The 20,017-nt window shown below is 45.1% G+C and overlaps 1 protein-coding gene across 2 annotated transcripts in view; it reads left to right on the forward strand.

Annotated features, from left to right (window-relative positions):
* The first annotated feature begins 2,337 nt into the window (after positions 1–2,337).
* The window catches only part of ZNHIT6 (zinc finger HIT-type containing 6), a 59,182-nt gene continuing 41,502 nt past the window's right edge, over positions 2,338–20,017 (forward strand). For both annotated transcript variants that reach the window (XM_073593603.1, XM_073593604.1), the window contains exons 1-4: positions 2,338–2,494; positions 5,120–5,185; positions 6,717–6,823; positions 9,289–9,374. In XM_073593603.1, the coding sequence (XP_073449704.1) occupies positions 2,406–2,494; positions 5,120–5,185; positions 6,717–6,823; positions 9,289–9,374 (348 nt within the window). In that variant the 5' untranslated portion in view covers positions 2,338–2,405. The remainder of the gene's footprint in view (positions 2,495–5,119; positions 5,186–6,716; positions 6,824–9,288; positions 9,375–20,017) is intronic.

The following is a 20,017-nucleotide window of genomic DNA, read 5'->3' on the forward strand; positions in this document are numbered from 1 at the left end:
TGTGAACCTCCGTTTTAAGGCCCCTTTGACACAGGCGCCTCCGCTAAGTGGAATTTGCTCAGAGGGATCTCTCCACTGATCCCCATTGTGCATAGCAGACATGGGTACAGTACCACTCTCCTCTATGGGGCAATCGGATGGAAACAAACCTCCTGTCCGTTTCCATCCGATCCTCTGGACAGATGGAACATAAGACCACCATCCGTCTGTTTTTGGCGGACAGGATCAGATTGGATGGCGGCAGGTGTTAGCAGGCATGTGTCCACTGACATCTGCCACTCCATATAGGAGACTGGAGGGTCTGATCAGGTCCACTTGAAAAACTGACAGGCAGACCTGACCGGACAGCCCGTGTGAAAGGGGCCAAACAGTGTTTAGATGCGTATAATTCTTCGAATAGCTTTCTGTGTGTACACATACAAGTGTTTACAGGTGTACATAACATACACTATATTACCAAAAGTATTGGGACACCTGCCTTTACACGCACATGAACTTTAATGACATCCCAGTCTTAGTCCGTAGGGTTCAATATTGAGTTGGCCCACCCTTTGCAGCTATAACAGCTTCAACTCTTCTGGGAAGGCGTAATATGACAGCGAACCAGAACGGCCACTCTCGCGTGCCTGCGGGGGCGCGCAGCGCGGTGATCGCGGCCGCGCCGTGTTGCTAGGACACAGCACGACCCTGATCTCTGTAAAGAGCCACGTCCGCGGCTCTTTAACCATGTGAACAGCTGTGTCCAATCACGGCCTTTCACATGTAAACTAGGAATTGCCGGTAATCGGCTCATCTCGCCTCACACTGACAGAGTGTGAGGAGAGGAGAGCCGATCAGCCGCATCTCCTCATAGGGGGACATGTAGGAATGTAATCAGGGCACTGATCAGCAGTGCCCTGATTACAATAGTGCAATACAGTGTCACCAATCAGTGCCCACCATTGCCCACCAATGCCAGCTATCAGTGCCCACCAGTGGCAGCAATCAGTGCCCACCACTGCCCACAAGTGCCACCAATCAGTGCCCATTAGCGATGTCAGTCAGTGCTGGCAATCAGTGCCACCTATCAGTGCTGCCCATCAATGCCCATCACTGCTGTCAATCAATACCCATCAGTGTTACCCATCAGTGCCACCTATCAATGCCCATCAGTGCCCATCAATACCGTCTATCCGTGCCGCCTATCAGTGCCCACCAGTGCCGCCTATTAATGCCCATCAGTGCCACCTATCAGTGCTCATCAGTGCCACATATCTGTGCCACCTATCAGTGCAGCATATTAGTGCCTCCTCATTAGTGCCACCTAATCAGTGCCCATAAGTGCCGCCTCATCAAATGCCCAACAGTTCAGCCTATCAGTGCCCATCAGTGCCACCTCATCAGCGCACATCAGTGAAGGCGAAAAATCACTTAGTTACAAAATTTACTGACAGAAAAAAAGGAAAAAACATTTTTTTTTCAAACTTTTTGGTCTTTTTTTTTGTAAAAAATAAGCTCTATTTGTGTGAAGAAAATGATAAAAAATTTGTTTGGGTACAGTGTCGCATGACCACGCAATTGTCATTCAAAGTGTGACAGCACTGAAAGCTGAAAAATGACTTGGGCATGAAGGGGGTGTAAGTGATAGGTTAATTGGATCCTGTCTAAAAATTGTCCCTAGTATGTATGAATGTGTGTTAGGGACCTTAGATTGTAAGCTCCTTGAGGGTAGGGACTGATGTGAATGTACAATGTATATGTAAAGTGCTGCGTAAATTGACAGCGCTATATAAGTACCTGAAATAAATAAAACTAATAAATAAGTGCCTGGTAGGCAAGTGGTTCATGTGTGTGTAAAGACAATACATTGTGTGTACGGCCCTGGATGCAGCTGCGTCCTTTTTGGTTTTTTGTATGGCACACATTTTCATTTGTAGACGCTGCTATGTGTACGGCCCCATTGTTTCCTATGGTGTTTAAATGTGTACAAAACTATACTCTGTATGCAATCTAAATTCAGCATTTTAGATACCTGCATGATTCAGCTCTACGTTCATATAAATGAATAATAACAAAAAATATATACAGTATTTATTATATATATATATATATATATATATATATATATATATATATATATATATATATATATATATATGAATGAATCCATTTAAAAATTAATCTCCTCTCTATGCATTCATATATTTGTATTCATATACATTTTTTTCTTCTTTTTTTTGCAAGTTTTTTTTTACCCCTTTTCCAGCTATAAGCTAAAAAAAAAATCCTTTGCCATCCACAACATGGCCCCCCGAATGACAAGTTCCGCCACACCCAACATGGCCGCCACTCCTTCCTGTTTCTATGGCACCAGCCTATCTTGCTAACACCGGAAGTGGTTCCCACGTGTGCTCTAGAGAGCTGCCATGGACTCTCTGCTGCTGCCCGAGGCTCAGGGGCTGGATGGGGAGCCGGAGGTGTCTTTGCAACCCAAGAGGAAGATATCCCTGTGCAGGTGAGGGGCACTGAGCTGGGCTGTACCATCATATATTGAGGGGGTTTCTATACACTCTGCCGAATGAGTCACCCCTGAAAATGCTGACTGGGGTCTGTGATGTAAAGTAATGAAGTCCTCGGATTATAAACTGTACAATGCAGCATGTTGATGGTACAGGAGGGGCTTTAACCCTTTCACTGCTGGAGCAAATGCATTTATTTCCCCTAAAATGTGTAGTTTTGGTTAGAAGATTGCTCTATATTTTCTGAAAGAAGAGAACCTGTAGAATAAAGAGATGGTGGCTGTGATTTTTTTTTTTTTTTTTAATGTCACACAATATTTGCGCAATTGTATATTAACTGCTTCCGGACCGCCCCGCGTACATATACTGTGGCAGAACAGCCCTTCAGCGTGAAATCACATACCTGTACATGATTCCGGTGTCTGGGGCGCGCAATTGCGCCCCCCGGCAACCCGCTCCCAGCTCTGATTGGACACAGCGGGAGCCAATCAGCGGGTTCGGCAGACCGAATGTTCCCTGGCGATCGTTACCGAGAGAAGCAGAACGGCGGTCTGCCTATGTAAACAAGGCAGGTTGCTGTTCTGTGAGGGGGGAAGATGGGGATCATTTGTTTCTGCTAAGCTTCCCCCAGTCAAAGCACCTCCCCCACACAGTTAGAAAGCACCCCCTTAGAGCACATTTAACCCTATTGATCACCCCTGATGTTAACCCCTTCCCTGCCAGTATCAGTACAGTGACAGTGTTTTTTTTTGTTTTTTTTTTTTTTTGTTTTTTTTGTGTTTTTTTTTTTTTTTTTTTAGCACCGATTACTGTATTGGTGTCACTGATCTCCAAAAAGTGTCACTTAGACCCCTTTCACACTGAGGCGCTTTTCAGGCGCCTTCACGCTAAAAAAAGCGCCTGAAAAGCTCACGAAAACCTATTTCCATTTAAATCAATGAATGCTTTCACACTGGGGCAGTGCGCTGGCAGGGTGGTGAAAAAACGCCCCTCTCCATTGAAATGAATGGAAAGCGCCTAAAAAGCTCCTGAAAAGCTCTTCAAAAGTGCTCAGTGATTTCCTGGCAGTTTACAAGCGCCTCCGTGTGAAAGGGGCCTTAGTGTCAGATTTCTCCACCGCAATGTCGCAGTCCCGCTAAAAATCACTGCTGCTATTACTAGTAAAAAAAATGAATACAAAAATTCCATAAATCTATCCTATAGTTTGTAGATACTATAACTTTTGCGCAAACCAATCAATATACGCTTATTGGGATTTTTTTTTACCAAAAAACATGTAGCAGAATACATATTGTCCTAAACCGATGAAGAAATTTTGTTTTTACAGTTTTTTTTTTTTTTTTTTTTTATTGGATATTTATTATAGCAAGAAAGTAAAAAAATATTTATTTAGTTTTTCAAAATTGTTGCTCCCCTTTTTTTTTTTTTGTTAATAGCGCAAAAACAATAAAAACCTCAGAGGTGATCAAATACCACCAAAAGAAAGCTCTATTTGTAGGAAAAAAAGGACATCAATTGTATTTGGGTACAGCGTTGCACGACCGCACAAATGGCAGTTAAAGTAACGCAGTGCCTTATTGCAAAAAATGGCCTGGTCATGAAGGGGGTGAACCTTCCGGAGCTGAAGAGGTTAAATGGATATTTTCAGGGCCGGTTCACACTGTTCGTTTCCTGCGCTGTCTGGTATTGCATTCATCTGAATGGGTTGCAAAACACGGAAAAACTAATGGTAGTGCAAGCACTCCTTCTTTTTCTTTTGCAGAACGCACTGCACCAAACCGCGCTGCACTTCGGTGCCGACAAATGCGCTGCAGAAGTCCAGTCTGAGCTCCTTTGGCTGTACTTCTGTACTTCTCCAAAGGGTCACAGGAATGCAATTCGTTTTGTACTCCTTGTGACTGTGACCCATTTTCAGCAGAGAGGTCTGAAGTTCGCTCTCTGCTGACTTTGCAGCAATCAGTCCAGGCACCGCATCATCCCAACAATGAAGTCTGGATCCGCCAGGTGCCTGTACTGATGGCACCCTCAGCGAGCCGCTCCAGTGATCGTGGAGGAGCAGAGCAGGAGAGATGCTGATTGACAGTCAGCAACTCTCTGCTTGGGGAGCTGAGAGAACTGAGCCATCGTCGGTGTTTGATCACTCGGTTCTCACTGTAGAGAAGCCCGGGAGACAGATGCAGCATCGGTCCTATGCTGCATCCACCTAGGTAAGTATAATGGAGGGAAAAAAAAAACCCTTACCTCTCTTTTAACGATTTGTTGGCCCTCGTAAGGGCAGCTTGTTCACCTGTCCTGTGGTGCGGACCGTGATTTGGTGTGAAAAAACAAAATACCCTAAAATGAATTTCAGTGCACACAAGCTCAATGTATTTCACCATTCCGGTGAACTTCCGGATGAGTTCACTGCGGCAAAGTCAGCTGGAAGTGGCAGCGGGTACCTGTCAAAACCAGGTACCCGCTCCCCCCCGAAAGGTGCCAAATGTGGCAGCGGAGGGGGCAAATAAGCGGAGCTTCCCCTTTTGGGTGGGGCTCTATTTTAAGAGTTTGTGGGGTGGGTTGCTGATATTGGTGCCGTAGCAAACTTCTGTGGACTGTTCTGACCGATCTTCTCTCCCCTGTAGCTGTGAGACCTGTGGAAGTGCAGAAGCGAAGTATAAATGCCCCCGCTGTATGAAGTACTCATGCAGGTAAGCTGACCGTATTGCCGTCTCTAAGGGTTTGTTCACACAGGCAGCTGGGGGGGAGCGGTGAAACCAGGCGGTTTAGCTGTGGTTTTACCGCCCCTGACCACCCACATAAGCTAGGGCATGCAACTGCTCAAAGCTTGTAAGCAGAAGGTGACCATAGGGCTGCACAATTAAGCATTAAAAAAATCGTGATCTCGATTCAACCCCCCTGACGATCTCTATTGCAGAGTTTGCCCATTCTTTCATATAACAAGTGGAGAGACTTTTCTGTTCACTCAGCTGTCAAAAGAAAACATTCGGGCAGTCTGCCAAGTTTTTAACATGAAACATTGTAACTAAGGCCCCTTTCACACGGGACGGATCCGTGTTGATCCGCCCCGTGAACATCCGCTGCTCAGCGGGGATTGCTCCGTTTTCCCCAGCTGAGCCGGCGGATGACAGGGCGGGACCCGCACACTGTGCAGGGACCGCCCCGTCAGATCTCCGCTCTCCCCTATGGGGGATCGGAGGAACACGGACCGTCTGTCCGTGTTCCTCCGATCCGCTCTGCAGACGGATAGAAAAATAGGATTTTCTTCCGTCCGCAGAATCGGACGAGAGCGGAGCCGGATGACATCGGGTGTTTGCGGATGTACATCCGCTGACACCCGCTATCCCATAGGGATGCATGTATGTCCGTATTTCATCCGAAAACGGATGGATGAAATACGGACATACGGTCCGCATGTGTGAAAGGGGCCTAACTCTTCCTTCTTAGATCAAAGGGATAAACTTCTGTGTGGAAAAAAAAAAATCCAGGCAGTCTGCCAAGTTTTTCACAATGTGTAAATGCAGGAAGTTTAACCACTTAAAGTCTAAATCTTTTTCTGACACGTGTTTCTTAAGTTAAAATCAATATTTTTTGCTAGAAAATTACTTGGAACCCCCCAAGCATTATATATTTTTAGCAGAGACCCTAGGGAATAAAATGGCAATTGCTGCGATATTTTATGTCATCTTTCAGATGCAATTTTTTGGGAAGAAATTCACTTCAATTAAAAAAAACGAAACAGTAAAGTTAGCCCAATTTTTTTTTTTTTCGGTTTTAATGTGGAAGATAATGTTACGCCGCGAGAATCGTGATCTATCTTCTAAGCAAAAAAAATCGTGATTCTCATTTTAGCCAGAATCGTGCAGCTCTGTGACCACAATGCTTTGCAGCACAAATGAAAAAGCATGTCACTTCTGGTATGCAATATTGCTGCCAAATGCGAGCGACCCATTCAAGCGCTTTGGGCTGCATTGCAGCTGCCCTGCAACCACATGCAATACACACATTTGCAGCGTGGTAGTTTTCACATTTTGAGGGTTAAAGCAGACGGTGAGGAAGTGACACATTGGCTCCTCACTAATTGTCAAATGCCCTCTGGAAAGCGATCCACCGCAGGTCACTTTTCAGAGGGTCGACAGTATAGCTGCATGTGTGAATAAGCCCTGAAGCGCGAACTTCTTCCGTCTGCACAACATTTACTGATTCTTTTCCTTCCTGCAGCTTACCCTGTGTAAAGAAACACAAAGTGGAGTCTGCGTGCAACGGAGTCCGAGACAAGACTGCTTTTGTGCCCCTAAATAAATTCGGTGACATAGACCTGCTGAGCGGTGAGTGATGACATCTATACCTGGACAGAATGACAAGTTATCACAGTGCAGACAGAGGAGGGGCTTTATAGCAGCCAGTCTGCATTTAGTTGTTTTCAGTGTATCAGCATGTTCATTATTTTGTTGAGTTAGGAAGGGGGTCTATAGGTAACACTGGGAACATTAAGGCTGGGTCCACACTGCAGCACGGAGCACCTCTCAGCAGGGGTCCGGTGCGTCCTCGTTCATCGTTTCGGGTCTGATTTCAGCCTGAATTTTTGGATGAATTCGGACCTGGAACAGACCAGAAAATACACAGGACTCCTGTGCAATTCACACCTGAGCTGCTTCGGAGATGTGTGAACCGGCTCCATGGAGAGTCCGTCACAATCTCCTGACATGCGAATTGGATGCGGAGAAACTTCCAATTTGCACTAGTGTGAACCCAGCCTTGAAGCTGAAGTCTAATCTGCTTATAATTTTCTACCCCATGTCTCCTATCACGTGTTTGTTGGTTTAGACACTTGGTAACCAGTCAGCTTCTAACTTCAGTTTGTTCACTTAGGCCCGATTTGTACTGCTGTGACTTCGGTACAACTTCTTTAACCGCTTGCCGACCGCCTCACACAGATATACTGCGGTAGAAGGGCTTGTACAAGCAAAATCACGTACCTGTAAGTTGCCCTTTAAGAGGCGGCCAGCGCGCACCGCCAGGGGGAAAGCTCCGTGAGTCGGGTCGCGGGTCCCGCGGACTCGATCGCCGCGGGGATACCCGCGATTGCCTCACGGGGAGGAAAAACGGGGAGATGATGATGTAAACGGCATCTCCCCATTCTGCCTAGTGACAGTGTGACTCGATCTCTGCTCCCTGTCATCGGAGCAGAGATCAGTGACGTCACACACAGCCCATCCCCCTAAAGTTAGAAAACACTCCCTAGTACTGATTTAACCCCTCCCCGCCCCCTAGTGGTTAACCCCTTCACTGCCAGTGTCATTTACACCGGAATCAGTGCATTTTTATAGCACTGATTGCTGTAAAAAATGTCGCAGTCATGATAAAAATCGCTGATTGCTGCCATTTAAAAAATAATAATAATTAATAAAAATGCCATAAAACTATCCCCTATTTTGTAAACGCTATAACTTTTGCGCAAACCGATCAATAATCGCTTATTGCGATTTTTTTTTTTTTTTTTTTTTACAAAAATATATAGAAGAATACGTATTGGCCTAAACTGAGGAAAAAATTTGTTTTTTTGGGGGGGGATATTTATTATAGCAAATAGTAAAAAATGCGTTTTTTTTTTTTTTTTTTTTCAAAATTGTTGCTCTATTTTTGTTTATAGCGCAAAAAATAAAAACCGCAGAGGTGATCAAATACCACCAAAAGAAAGCTCTATTTGTGGGAAAAAAAAGGACGTCAATTTTGTTTGGGAGCCGCGTCGCACGACTGCGCAATTGTGAGTTAAAGCGACGCAGTGCCGAATCGCAAAAAGTGCTCTGGTCAGGAAGGGGGTAAATTCTTCCGGGGTTGAAGTGGTTAAGACCTCTTTCACACTGGGGCACTTTTCAGGCCTTTTAGTGCTAAAAATAGTGCCTGAAAAGCGCCTCTCAAGCCTCCCCAGTGTGAAAGCCCGAGTGCTTTCACACTTGGGCGGTACGCTTGCAGGACGGGAAAAAAAGTCCTGCAAGCAGCATCTTTGGGGCGGTGCGGGAGCGCCGCTCCTAAACCGCCCCTGCCATTGAAATCAATGGGCAGTGCTGCCAAAGCGCTGCATTGCGGGTGCTTTTAACTCTTTATTTGGCCTCTAGCAGGGGCTAAAAGTGCCCCGTTAGCGGCCGAAAAGCGCCGGTATAACAGCGGTAAAGCGTCGCTAATGCCCGCACCGCCCCAGTGTGAAAGGGGTCTAACAGAAGTCAATGCGAGTTGTGCTGAAATCGCACCAAAAGTAGTGAAGGAACCGTTTTCTAAGTTTGTGCAACTCAAGTCACTCCTATTAGAACGGTTCCATTGCACTTAATGGGGAGTGACCTGTAATGCGCGTTTTGCACCAATGTGAACCGGGCCTTAACGTTCACACTGGTGCATAAGGACACTGGTCCTTAATGACAATAAAACCTAGAAGCTGGTTACTATGCACAGCATAATTTACAGTCTGTGTGCTACAGTTTTAGTAAACGTAAAATGTATCAAATACATCCAAAAAAGAACAATTACAAAGTAATGCAAAAAACTAAATATGCCCCACAAAAATTCACACCCTCTATATGACAGAAACAAATGCAAATTTCACCAACGCAACTTCATAAATTGAGAGTTTTCTATTCCGTGAACATTCCTCCACTCATATTTTTTTCTCTGAGGACAGAATGGAGAGCTGCCAGGGTCAGGTTTGAGAGACATTTTCCATGACTGATGAAGGGGGACTATAAACTGCCATGTGTATTTCTTGTATTGTAAGGTCCTCTGTTTTTTCACACATCAGATTATCGTTTTCTGGAAGATGCCGGAAGGGTGTCAGATTGCTGTTTAAGAGATTCAACGTTGCCACGAAACACAACTAGTAAATATGTACGTACATTGTGGGAGCAATTAATGATTCCAATTAGCATTTAATCCTTTCGCTGCCAGGCTGCTTTTGAAGTTTTTTTGCACACATGTTTAAAAATATAATTTTAGTGCTGCAGATTTGTGGTTGTAAAGCCTTAAGATTTTTCACCTTAATGCATTCTATGCATTCAAGTGTTACTAAACCCAGTAATATGAAAATAGTTCATCTGCCCTCCCACAGTGCCCACAGCTTATAAATTTTATTTTTACATTGAAATTAAGCCTATTATTATTATACAGGATTTATATAGTGCCAACAGTTTGCGCAGCACTTTACAACATGGGGGCAGACAGTCAGTTACAATACAATTCAATACAGGAGGGATCAGAGGGCCCTGCTGGTTAGAGCTTACAATACCTTTTTGGCTGATCTGTATACCACGGTCACGTGATAAACTGCAGGGTTTGCCCGAGTGTTGAATGTTCAGGTAGGAGGAGATTTTCACTATAGCCTGTGTTCTCATGTTGTTATGGGAGGCAGATCTTCCATCAATCAAGATGTGACATCCCACCCATTGTGTTATTTTTTAGTTACTGGGCATGGAGGAGGGAGGGACTGGGCTGTCATTTAGGATCTGTATACACGCCCACATGTGTGATGTCATTACCATGTGACCTGAAAAGCTCAGCTCAACAAGGCAATATTCTCTACAGCAATAGAGACCAAACTGAGCATGTGCAAGGGGACTACTCTGACTGGGTCTTATCTGGCCTTGCCCCGAGTGACCCTGCAAGAGGGGGAGGATCTGTGCATACAGGATCAAAGTGCCTTTTTACACAATGCAGAGGATTAACCCCTTAAGTTCCACACTGAGTATGCTGCATATACAGACAGATTTTACTGTTGTGGGTTTAGTAACACTTTAAGGTGAAAAACCTTCTGTGCTGCAGCTCCCCCCCCCCCCCTTTTTTTTTTTTTTTTTTTATTTTCCTGAGCCCGATCCAGTGTGCACAAGCGCAGCTGCTTCATCCGCTGTCGCCCTCCTCATTGGATAGTTTGATAGCATTAGGAGCCATTGGCCCCCGCTGCTGTCAGTCAAAAGTCAATGGGCACAGCAGCAGGACTCAGGAGCGAGCCCGCACAGGTGTCCCCATGGAAAGTAGCTTTTTGTGGGAGCACCCGATGAAGAGGAGGGGCCTAGGGTGCCGGCTGGGGACCTCCAGAAGAAGAGGATCGGGCTGCTTTGTGCAAAAACCATTACAGAGCAGGTAAGTATAGGCATGTTTGGTTTTTTTTGTTTTTTTTTTTTTTGTTTTTTTTATAACATTTTACAATCACTTTAAGACCCCCCCCCCCAAATATTTTCTGACAGCAGACACACTGAAGAAATAAAATTGTGTTGGTTCCAGTTTTTTATTTATTTTCAGGTACTTATATAGCGCAGTCAATTTACGCAGTGCTTTACATATATATATTGTACATTCACATCAGTCCCTACCCTCAAGGAGCTTACAGTCTAAGGTCCCTAACTCGAATGTGAGTTAGGAACCTTAGACTGTAAGCTCCTTGAGGGCCAATTTAGACAGAATCCAATTAACCTACCAGCATGTCTTTAGAGTGTGGGAGGAAACCGGAGTACCCGGAGGAAACCCACACAGGCACAGGAAGAACATGCAAACTCCAGGCAGGTAGTGTCGTGGTTGGGATTCAAACCAGCGACCCTTCTTACTGCTAGGCGAAAGTGCTATCCACTACACCACTGTGCTGCCCCATTTATGCCACATAATATTAGCACAATGGTTTATAAAATACAAATTTTCAGCAAAAAATTCACTTGGGGCCCATTTACATTAGGTGTGGTAAAACTGCATTGGGCGGCTATTCCAGCACAGTCCCTCCGCTAGACAAGGCAAAATGCCTCCTACCTTGTCAGGGGTGCGCTGAAAAAAAATGGCATGCACCACTTTTTTTTTTTTTTCTGCACCTCTGAAATAAAGGCAAATTTCAGTACCCCAAATTTTCTATAGGTGACTCTTTAACCCTTTTGCTGCCAGGCCCTGCGCTCCACTTTTAAACTCAGATGGCCAGACCATTTTTGAAATGTTTCCATTGCTTTTCTATTTGTCCTTTACAGCTGAGTTTGTGAAAGACCCCCCAACCATATATTTTATGAAAGCTTAGGACTAATAGAATAAAAGGAAGGTGATACTGGTTTGTTTTTTTAGTTCCTGTGATGTTTGTGCAAATGTTTATCAAAACAAAAGTACACTTAAATCTTTTAGCGGGTACATGCATAGCAAAATTTTCACAATTCTTGCTAAATTCCTACTAAGCATAAAAGCTAAAAATGTATTGATTTAATAAGTAACACATATTTTTACATTTTAAATTGCACCTTTTTGTGAAATGGTGAAAATTGAAGGTGTGCAAAACTGTAAGTGAAAAAAATTTACTCAAAAAATCTGGCGGTTACCATATTTTGCTTTAAGTTTGTAAAAGACTCCCCAAACCATATATGTTCTTAAAGTGCATTGAGAAAGATTTTAAAAAATGTGCTATTGATTTTTTTTTTTTTTTTTTTTTTTTTTTTTTAGCCCCCCGCGATAGTTTCACAAATGTTCATCAAATCTCTATTTTCACTAAAAATACACTAAAATCATTATTAGTGTATACATACATGACAAAATTCACAATAAATTCCTACTTGATATAAAAGTTTACACTGTATTTTTGAGTTAATAAATAAATATTTGTGCATTTTTAAATTGCACCTTTTTGTGAAGATTTGAAAGTGTACCAAACTGTAAAAAAAAAACAAAAAGCAAAATCGGAGTTTATAATTTTTCCCTGTACAGCTTTTAGAGTTTGTAAAAGACCCGTTCACATGGAGCGTACTGAAGTGTATGACCAGGAAGGGCCTTGTTTACCCCCATGGAGATGCCCAAGTGTTCCAAGCATCTCCATGCAGGCAGTCCTATTCATGTCAATTGGAATGCAGTGGCTGCACGGGCACAGCTGCTGCTCCCAGTCTGACATTTGTGTGGGTGCATTACCCTGAATGCAAACAATGTCCATTTCTTCTGATCATCCTTGAGATGGTTCTACGCCTTCATTTGACTCCAGCTGTGTTTGATTATACTGATTGGACTTGATTAGGAAAGCCAAACACCTGTCTATATAAGACCTTACAGCTCACAGTGCATGTCAGAGCAAATGAGAATCATGAGGTCAAAGGAACTGCCTGAAGCTCAGAGACAAAATTGTGGCAAGGCACAGATCTGGCCAAGGTTTCAAAAAAATATCTGCTGCACGTAAGGTTCCTAAGAGCACAGTGGCCTCCATAACCCTTAAATGGAAGACGTTTGGGAGGACCAGAACCCTTCCTAGAGCTGGCCGTCCGACCAAACTGAGCTATCGGGGGGAAAAGAGCCTTGGTGAGAGAGGAAAAGAAGAATCCAAAGATCACTGTGGCAGAGCTGCAGAGATGCAGTCAGGAGATGGGAGAAAGTTGTAGAAAGTCAACCATCATTGCAGCCCTCCACCAGTCAGGGCTTTATGGCAGAGTGGCCCGACGGAAGCTTCTCCTCAGTGCAAGACACATGAAAGCCTACATGGAGTTTGCTAGAAAAAACCTGAAGGACTCCAAGATGGTGAGAAATAAGATTCTTTGGTCTGAGACCAAGATAGAACGTTTTGGCCTTAATTCTAAGCGGTATGTGTGGAGAAAACCAGGCACTGCTGATCACCTGTCCAATACAGTCCCAACAGTGAAGCATGATGGTGGCAGCATCATGCTGTGGGGGGGTGTTTTTAAGCTGCAGGGACAGGACGACGGGTTGCAATAGTACAGGGATATCATGGACGAAAACCTTCTCCAAAGTGCTCAGGACCTCAGACTGGGCCGAAGGTTTACCTTCCAACAAGACAATGACCCTAAGCACACAGCTAAAATAACAAACGAGTGGCTTCACAACAACTCCTTGACTGTTCTTGAATGGCCCAGCCAGAGCCCTGACTTAAACCCAATTGAGCATCTCTGGAGAGACCTAAAAATGGCTGTCCACCAACGTTTACCATCCAACCTGACAGAACTGGAGAGGATCTGCAAGGAGGAATGGCAGAGGATCCCCAAATCCAGGTGTGAAAAACTTGTTACATCTTTCCCAAAAAGACTCATGGCTGTATTAGATCAAAAGGGTGCTTCTACTAAATACTGAGCAAAGGGTCTGAATACTTAGGACCATGTGATATTTCAGTTTTTCTCGAATCGTCTTCCAGGGCAGCATCCGAGAGATAGGCTCCTCCTCCCTAAAACAGGAAACACATTAGTCCACCATTATAAATTTCACACTCTTACCTGTGTGCCTCAGTTGTTTGTGTTTCCTCCGGACCCACAGGAGCTGCAAGAACGTTTGTTATTTTATTTTCACCTGTCTCTGTGCTTGTTGCAGGAGACCCCCTGCCAGCATCCCATACAGCCCAAGGGGCTTTGGGAGGGCGAGCAGGCGCAGCACTGGGCAACATTGCTCAAAGCCTGAGATTTCGCCCCTACTGAGGGGTCTGCAATCATCCCCCCAGGCTGCAGGAGGACTCTGTCATCCCCACCCCATGCCGCTGTTTAGGCCTGTGTATGCTTCCGCAAGCACCCCCCTCTGGCTTTCCGCAGAATCTGGAGCCCGCCAGGGGGGATGGATACATGCATAGATGGGCGCCCCAACCCCCCCCCACCGCCGCCGCCGACCGCTGCCGAAATCCTCAGCAGCAGAGGGTCTAGCAGGGAGGGGTTTGCACCTTCTAAATTAGGTCCCTGGTGGCTGCGGCTGTCCCCCCAAACGAATCCGCCGCTCTCCGGGCGGCGCAGCAGCGTCCTCGCCGCCACAGGCCGCTACAGGAAGTCGGGGGTGTACCAAGATGGCGCCGAGGAAGTTCCGCTTCCGGGTTGGCGGCCATTTTCCCGTAGTCTATCTACTGCGGAGATAGAGCAGGGACTCCTAGGGGCGGGAAGTTTAAAAAAAAAAAAAAAAAAAGAGAAAACAGAATACAAATAGCAAATTTGTTCAATGCTACCCTTCACTACCAGCACAGTTACTCTACAATACAGCGGCATGTGCAGGTGTGTCCACCAACCTGCACGGGGTCAGCCGGGGGCGGGGCCGGAGCTTATGCAGGAAGCAGATAAAAAGGCCTCTAAGCAGAGGATCCTGGTGGCTGATCATGTCTGACGCTTCCCCACCCTGCCCTGCAGATCCTGCAAATCAGGACAGCTCCAAGGTAAGCCAGAATATTCTTGAATTATCTCTGTCTTAACCTCTTTACTGCCTATCTACAGGCAGTTCCTTTGACTCACGGGGTTTTTCTTTGTTGTTCTCTATGCTCGCTTGCAGGCAAAGACCCCTGAGGAAAGGAAGGCTAAAGGCAAAACATGTGCCTCATGCAGCCACAGGCTTTCCCCAGATTGGAAAAAGCCCCTGTGTCAGAAATGCTTAGACAAAATGGTGGCAAAAGAATCCACAGGGATTTTTGAAAGACCTGCTCAATTCTTTTAAGAAAGAAATTCAGAGCACCATGGCACCACTACGCTCAGCTATAGAGAAATTAGAAACGCCAGCAAGTGTCGCTCAGGCCAGTATCCCATCTACCAGCGGAACACACATTCCAAGGGAGAACAAGGTACAGGCAGAACAAGAGGTGGATTCAGATGAATCTGAACAATCTGAATCAGAAGACGGTATCTGTTCAGACTCAGAGGAGGAAGATGACACGACAGACTGCAACCTGTTTCTTTCCTTCTGAGGACACAGACAGTCTTCTCAAAGCCATCACTGACACTCTAGGCATTAAAGAACAGAAAACCGCAGAACTCACTATGCATGACAGAATGTACAAAGGGCTCCAGCCCAAGAAGCCAAGAACGTTCCCGGTACACCAAACACTTAAAGACATAGTCAAAAAGGAATGGGAAGACCCAGAGAAAAAGCTTTTCATCCCCGCCACAATCAAACGCAGATACCCGTTTGCGGAAGCAGACACCAAAACCTGGGCTAAATGCCCCAAGGGGGATGCCTCTCTGGCAAAAATCACGAACAAATCGGACTTGGCTTTTGATGACGCAGGTACCCTCAGCGACCCCATGGACAAGAAAATAGAAGCTCTCCTGAAAAGGGCATGGGAAGCAGGGGCGGCAAACCTAAATCCGGCTATTGCTTCCACCTGCACAGCCCGAACCTTGCTAATCTGGCTAACCCAGCTGCAAGATCTATTGGAGAACGACACACCCAGGGAGGAACTAATTAAAACCATCCCCACACTAACTAGAGCGGCAGCTTTCTTGGCAGATGCTTCAGCAGAAACTGTCAGAATATCCTCTAGGACCACGGCACTACTAAACTCGGCCCGCAGAGCCCTGTGGTTAAAATCCTGGGGGGGGGATGCACCTTCCAAGAACCGTTTATGTGGCATACCATTCACTGGAGACCTACTGTTTGGTCCCGAACTAGAAACAGTCCTGGATAGGACTGCAGCAAAAAATAAGGGGTTCCCTCAAACCAAGAAGAGACAAGGGAAGGCGCCCTTTCGGCATTTCAAGAAATTCAATAAGCCATGGGCAAAAAAGCACTGGGGTCAACAAAACAAGAAAGGCAAAAGTGAATTCATCCTCAAGCCTAATACCCAAAAGAACAAAAAACAATGACTGCCTTCAGGTGGGGGGCAGATTGGCGGCTTTCTCCCACCAATGGGAGGAGATAACAGAAAACAAATTCATACTGCGCACCATAACGGATGGTTACGCAATAGAATTCTCCAACCGCCCCCCAACCAAATACTTAGCGACCATGCTACCCAAGGACAGCAATCAAGCAAAGGTGTTTCTAGAATCCCTACAGAAACTATTAGATCAGAAGGTGATTTGTCACGTTCCCCAAGAGGAGGAACAAAAGGGCTTCTACTCACACATCTTCGCAAAAAGAAAACCATCAGGCAAACTAAGGCTGATACTAAACCTCAAACCACTCAACCGAGGAATAAGATACAAGAGATTCAGAATGGAATCTATCTATTCAATCAGGAACATCCTACCGCAGGAGACATTCATGGCAACACTAGACTTACAGGATGCCTACCTACATGTCCCCATAAGGAAGGATCACCAAAAGTTTCTAAGGTTCGCAATCCAGGGGCCAGCAGCTACGCTGCACCTACAGTACACAGCTCTCCCCTTCGGAATCTCCTCGGCTCCAAGAATATTCTCAAAAATAATGGCGGAAGCACTAAAAGGTCTAAGACAGGAGGGTATTGGAATAATACCATACTTAGACGACCTCCTGTTCTTTGCGGACTCAGCAGCAATCCTAGAAAACAACCTGCGCAAGAGTATGATCTATCTGCAAAACCTGGGATGGTTAATAAACGCAGAGAAATCGCAAATGATCCCAAGCCAGAGAGTAGTGTACCTGGGATACGTGCTGGACTCCAGACTGTCAAAAATTTTCCTAACAAAGGAAAAAGACGTAAAAATGACACAAGCAATTACGTCCCTGCTAAGGAACCATTCCACAACGATCAGGCACGGAATGTCCGTACTAGGACTGATGACGTCTTCCATTCCAGCCATCACCTGGGCACAAATTCACATGCGACCCTTACAGAACTACATTCTGTCCCAATGGGATGGCAGGCAAGCATCCCTAGAAAAATCCATTCCCGTCCCCGCCACAGTCAAACAAACACTCTACTGGTGGCTCAACCCACTTCGGGTCATCGAGGGGCGCAGATGGGCTCAAGTCAATCCAGTCAGCATCACCACCGATGCAAGCGCCCTAGGATGGGGAGCCCACATGGAAGGGCGGTTCTCGCAAGGGAAATGGACACCCAAATGGGCACAAGCCTCCTCAAACTTGAGAGAGCTGAAAGCTGTGGGGGAAGCGCTAAAAACCTTCAAGCCAGCATTACAAGGGAAGGATGTAAAGATACAATCAGACAACGCAACGACAGTCGCATACCTAAACAGACAAGGGGGCACAAAATCCCAAAATCTGATGAGACTGACACAATCTATCCTACTGTGGACAGAAGTGAACATAAGATCGATATCCGGTATTCATCTAAAAGGAACAGACAATACAGTGGCAGATTTCCTGAGCCGGAAAACGATAAAACACACGGAATGGTCACTAAACCAAACAACCTTCACTCAAATCACCCAGAAGTGGGGAATACCCGAAGTAGACCTATTTGCTTCCAGGGCGAACGCAAAATCTCTGATATTTTTCTCCCTGGACCCTACAGATGGCAACAGCGGGGTGGATGCTTTCAACCAAAACTGGAAATGGCATCTGTGCTATGCATTCCCTCCAACTGCCATAATCCCAAAAGTAATCCAAAAAATCAAGGCAGAGAAAACAACAGTAATACTAATAGCACCACACTGGCCCCAGAGAGCATGGTTCAGTCATTTAAAAAATCTCAGCATACAACCTCAGCTGACACTGACGGACCGCCCGGATCTACTGTCACAAGGCCCAGTCAACCATCCGAACCACAAAATCTTGAAGCTCTCGGCTTGGTTACTGAGAGGGTAAAACTCCAGAACAAAGGCCTGTCGGACAGAGTAATCAACACCATCTTAAACAGCAGAAAGCCGGTAACGAGAGCCATCTATGAGAAAATAAGGAAAAAATTTGTTTCTTGGTACGAAGACAGACCAATCTCCAACGGTGGGATAATTCCAATAGTTTTGGACTTCCTACAAGATGGTGCAGACAAAAACATATCACCAAGTATCCTGAAAGTACAAGTTGCAGCACTTTCCTCGGTCATGGATACTAGACTAGCGGAAGACCCGCTGATAAGACGATTCCTCATAGCTCTTAAAAGATCCAAACCAGCCAAATTGTACAAAACTCCCACCTGGGACATGGGCACAGTACTTAAGGGCTTTCTCTCCCCTCCGTTTGAACCTATCGAGGACAGCTCAGACAAAAACCTCACGTTAAAAACTGCGCTCCTTCTGGCCTTAGTATCCGCCAGAAGAGTGAGTGAGATCCAAGCTCTATCTTCAATAGAACCATACTGTCTAATACATCTGGACAAGATAATTCTCTCTCCAGATCCGGCCTTTCTACCCAAGGTCTCTTCTACATTTCACAGAACCCAAAACATCGTCATACCCTCACTTCCAACAACCATGGATAGTAGGAAAAGAAACATTTACAGCAAACTTGATGTAAGGAACACGCTCATAGCGTATCTCGAAAGAACAAAAGAATGGCGTAGAACGACCTCCCTCTTCATCCTCTATGCAGGAATCAACAGAGGGAAACCAGCTTCAAAAAGCACCATCAGCAGATGGATAAGGATGGCCATACAGATTACCTATAAGGCACAGAATCTCACTCCACCTAGTGAAATCAGAGCGCACTCAACTAGAGCCTGGGCAACCTCGGCCGCAGAGAAAGCAGGGGCAACTCCGGAGCAGATCTGCAGGGCAGCGACATGGTCGAGCTTCAGTACTTTCGCTAAGCACTACCGCATAGACCAGCTGTCTGACCAAGACCAAGCATTTGGTCGTAAAGTGCTCCAGTCTCTAACCCCACCCTAGTAAGTATTGCTTGATATATCCTCTCGGATGCTGCCCTGGAAGACGATTCGAGAAAACAGAGTTAGGTACCTGGTAACTCTTTTTCTAAGAAGTCTTCCAGGGCAGCACTAGTTCCCACCCTTAAAACAACAAAAACCAGGTACAGAGGGGGAGCTTGCAGCTTACAGGGAATTCCTTCGGTGCTTTAACATAACTGAGGCACACAGGTAAGAGTGTGAAATTTATAATGGTGGACTAATGTGTTTCCTGTTTTAGGGAGGAGGAGCCTATCTCTCGGATGCTGCCCTGGAAGACTTCTTAGAAAAAGAGTTACCAGGTACCTAACTCTGTTTTCTTTTTTAATAAATCTGCAAAAATGTCAATTCTGTGTTTTTTTTGTCAATATGGGGTGCTGTGTGTACATTAATGAGGAAAAAAATAAACTTAAATGATTTTAGCAAATGGCTGCAATATAACAAAGAGTGAAAAATGTAAGGGGGTCTGAATACTTTCTGTCCCCACTGTACATTTGTTAGAGGTTCAAAAAAAATACTAGTCCAACTAACATGAAAAAATGCTTGAGTTTAAGTTTTTTTTTTTTTTTCGCTTAACTTTATTTTTTATTACCTGGGGATGAAAAGTCCACTATGTGATAGCATTTTTCTATGACGGGTTCCCTTTAATGAGACATTAGGACTCTGTTAGACTGGCAGTATATGTAAAACCTCCCACTGCTGCCAATGTATGACACCGATGTAAACCAGCTGCTGATATATTCTGTACTTCAACAATTTGGTTAAACCCGTAATGAAGAGGGTTCTCTGACTCCTGAAATGTTGACTTTTCTGATAACATCTTTTATCCTTACCTTTGAATAAATCTTTATCTGGATGATTCATTTTTGGTGGGGCACTAATGTTCTATATTTTTACATATATATGGCCTGGAATCAATATCCATATTGAGTCATTTCTTTTTGCCTGAACCCATGCAAGGCTTTAGCGTGATGGATGTTTTTGCACACTTTACCTTTAAGCACTCCATGTGGGATTGCTGAGATGTTTCTGTACAGCTGTCCTGGTTTTG

Source organism: Aquarana catesbeiana, linkage group LG07 (genome assembly GCF_042186555.1).
Source record: "Aquarana catesbeiana isolate 2022-GZ linkage group LG07, ASM4218655v1, whole genome shotgun sequence".
In the NCBI taxonomy this organism is placed as follows: Eukaryota; Metazoa; Chordata; class Amphibia; order Anura; family Ranidae; genus Aquarana; species Aquarana catesbeiana.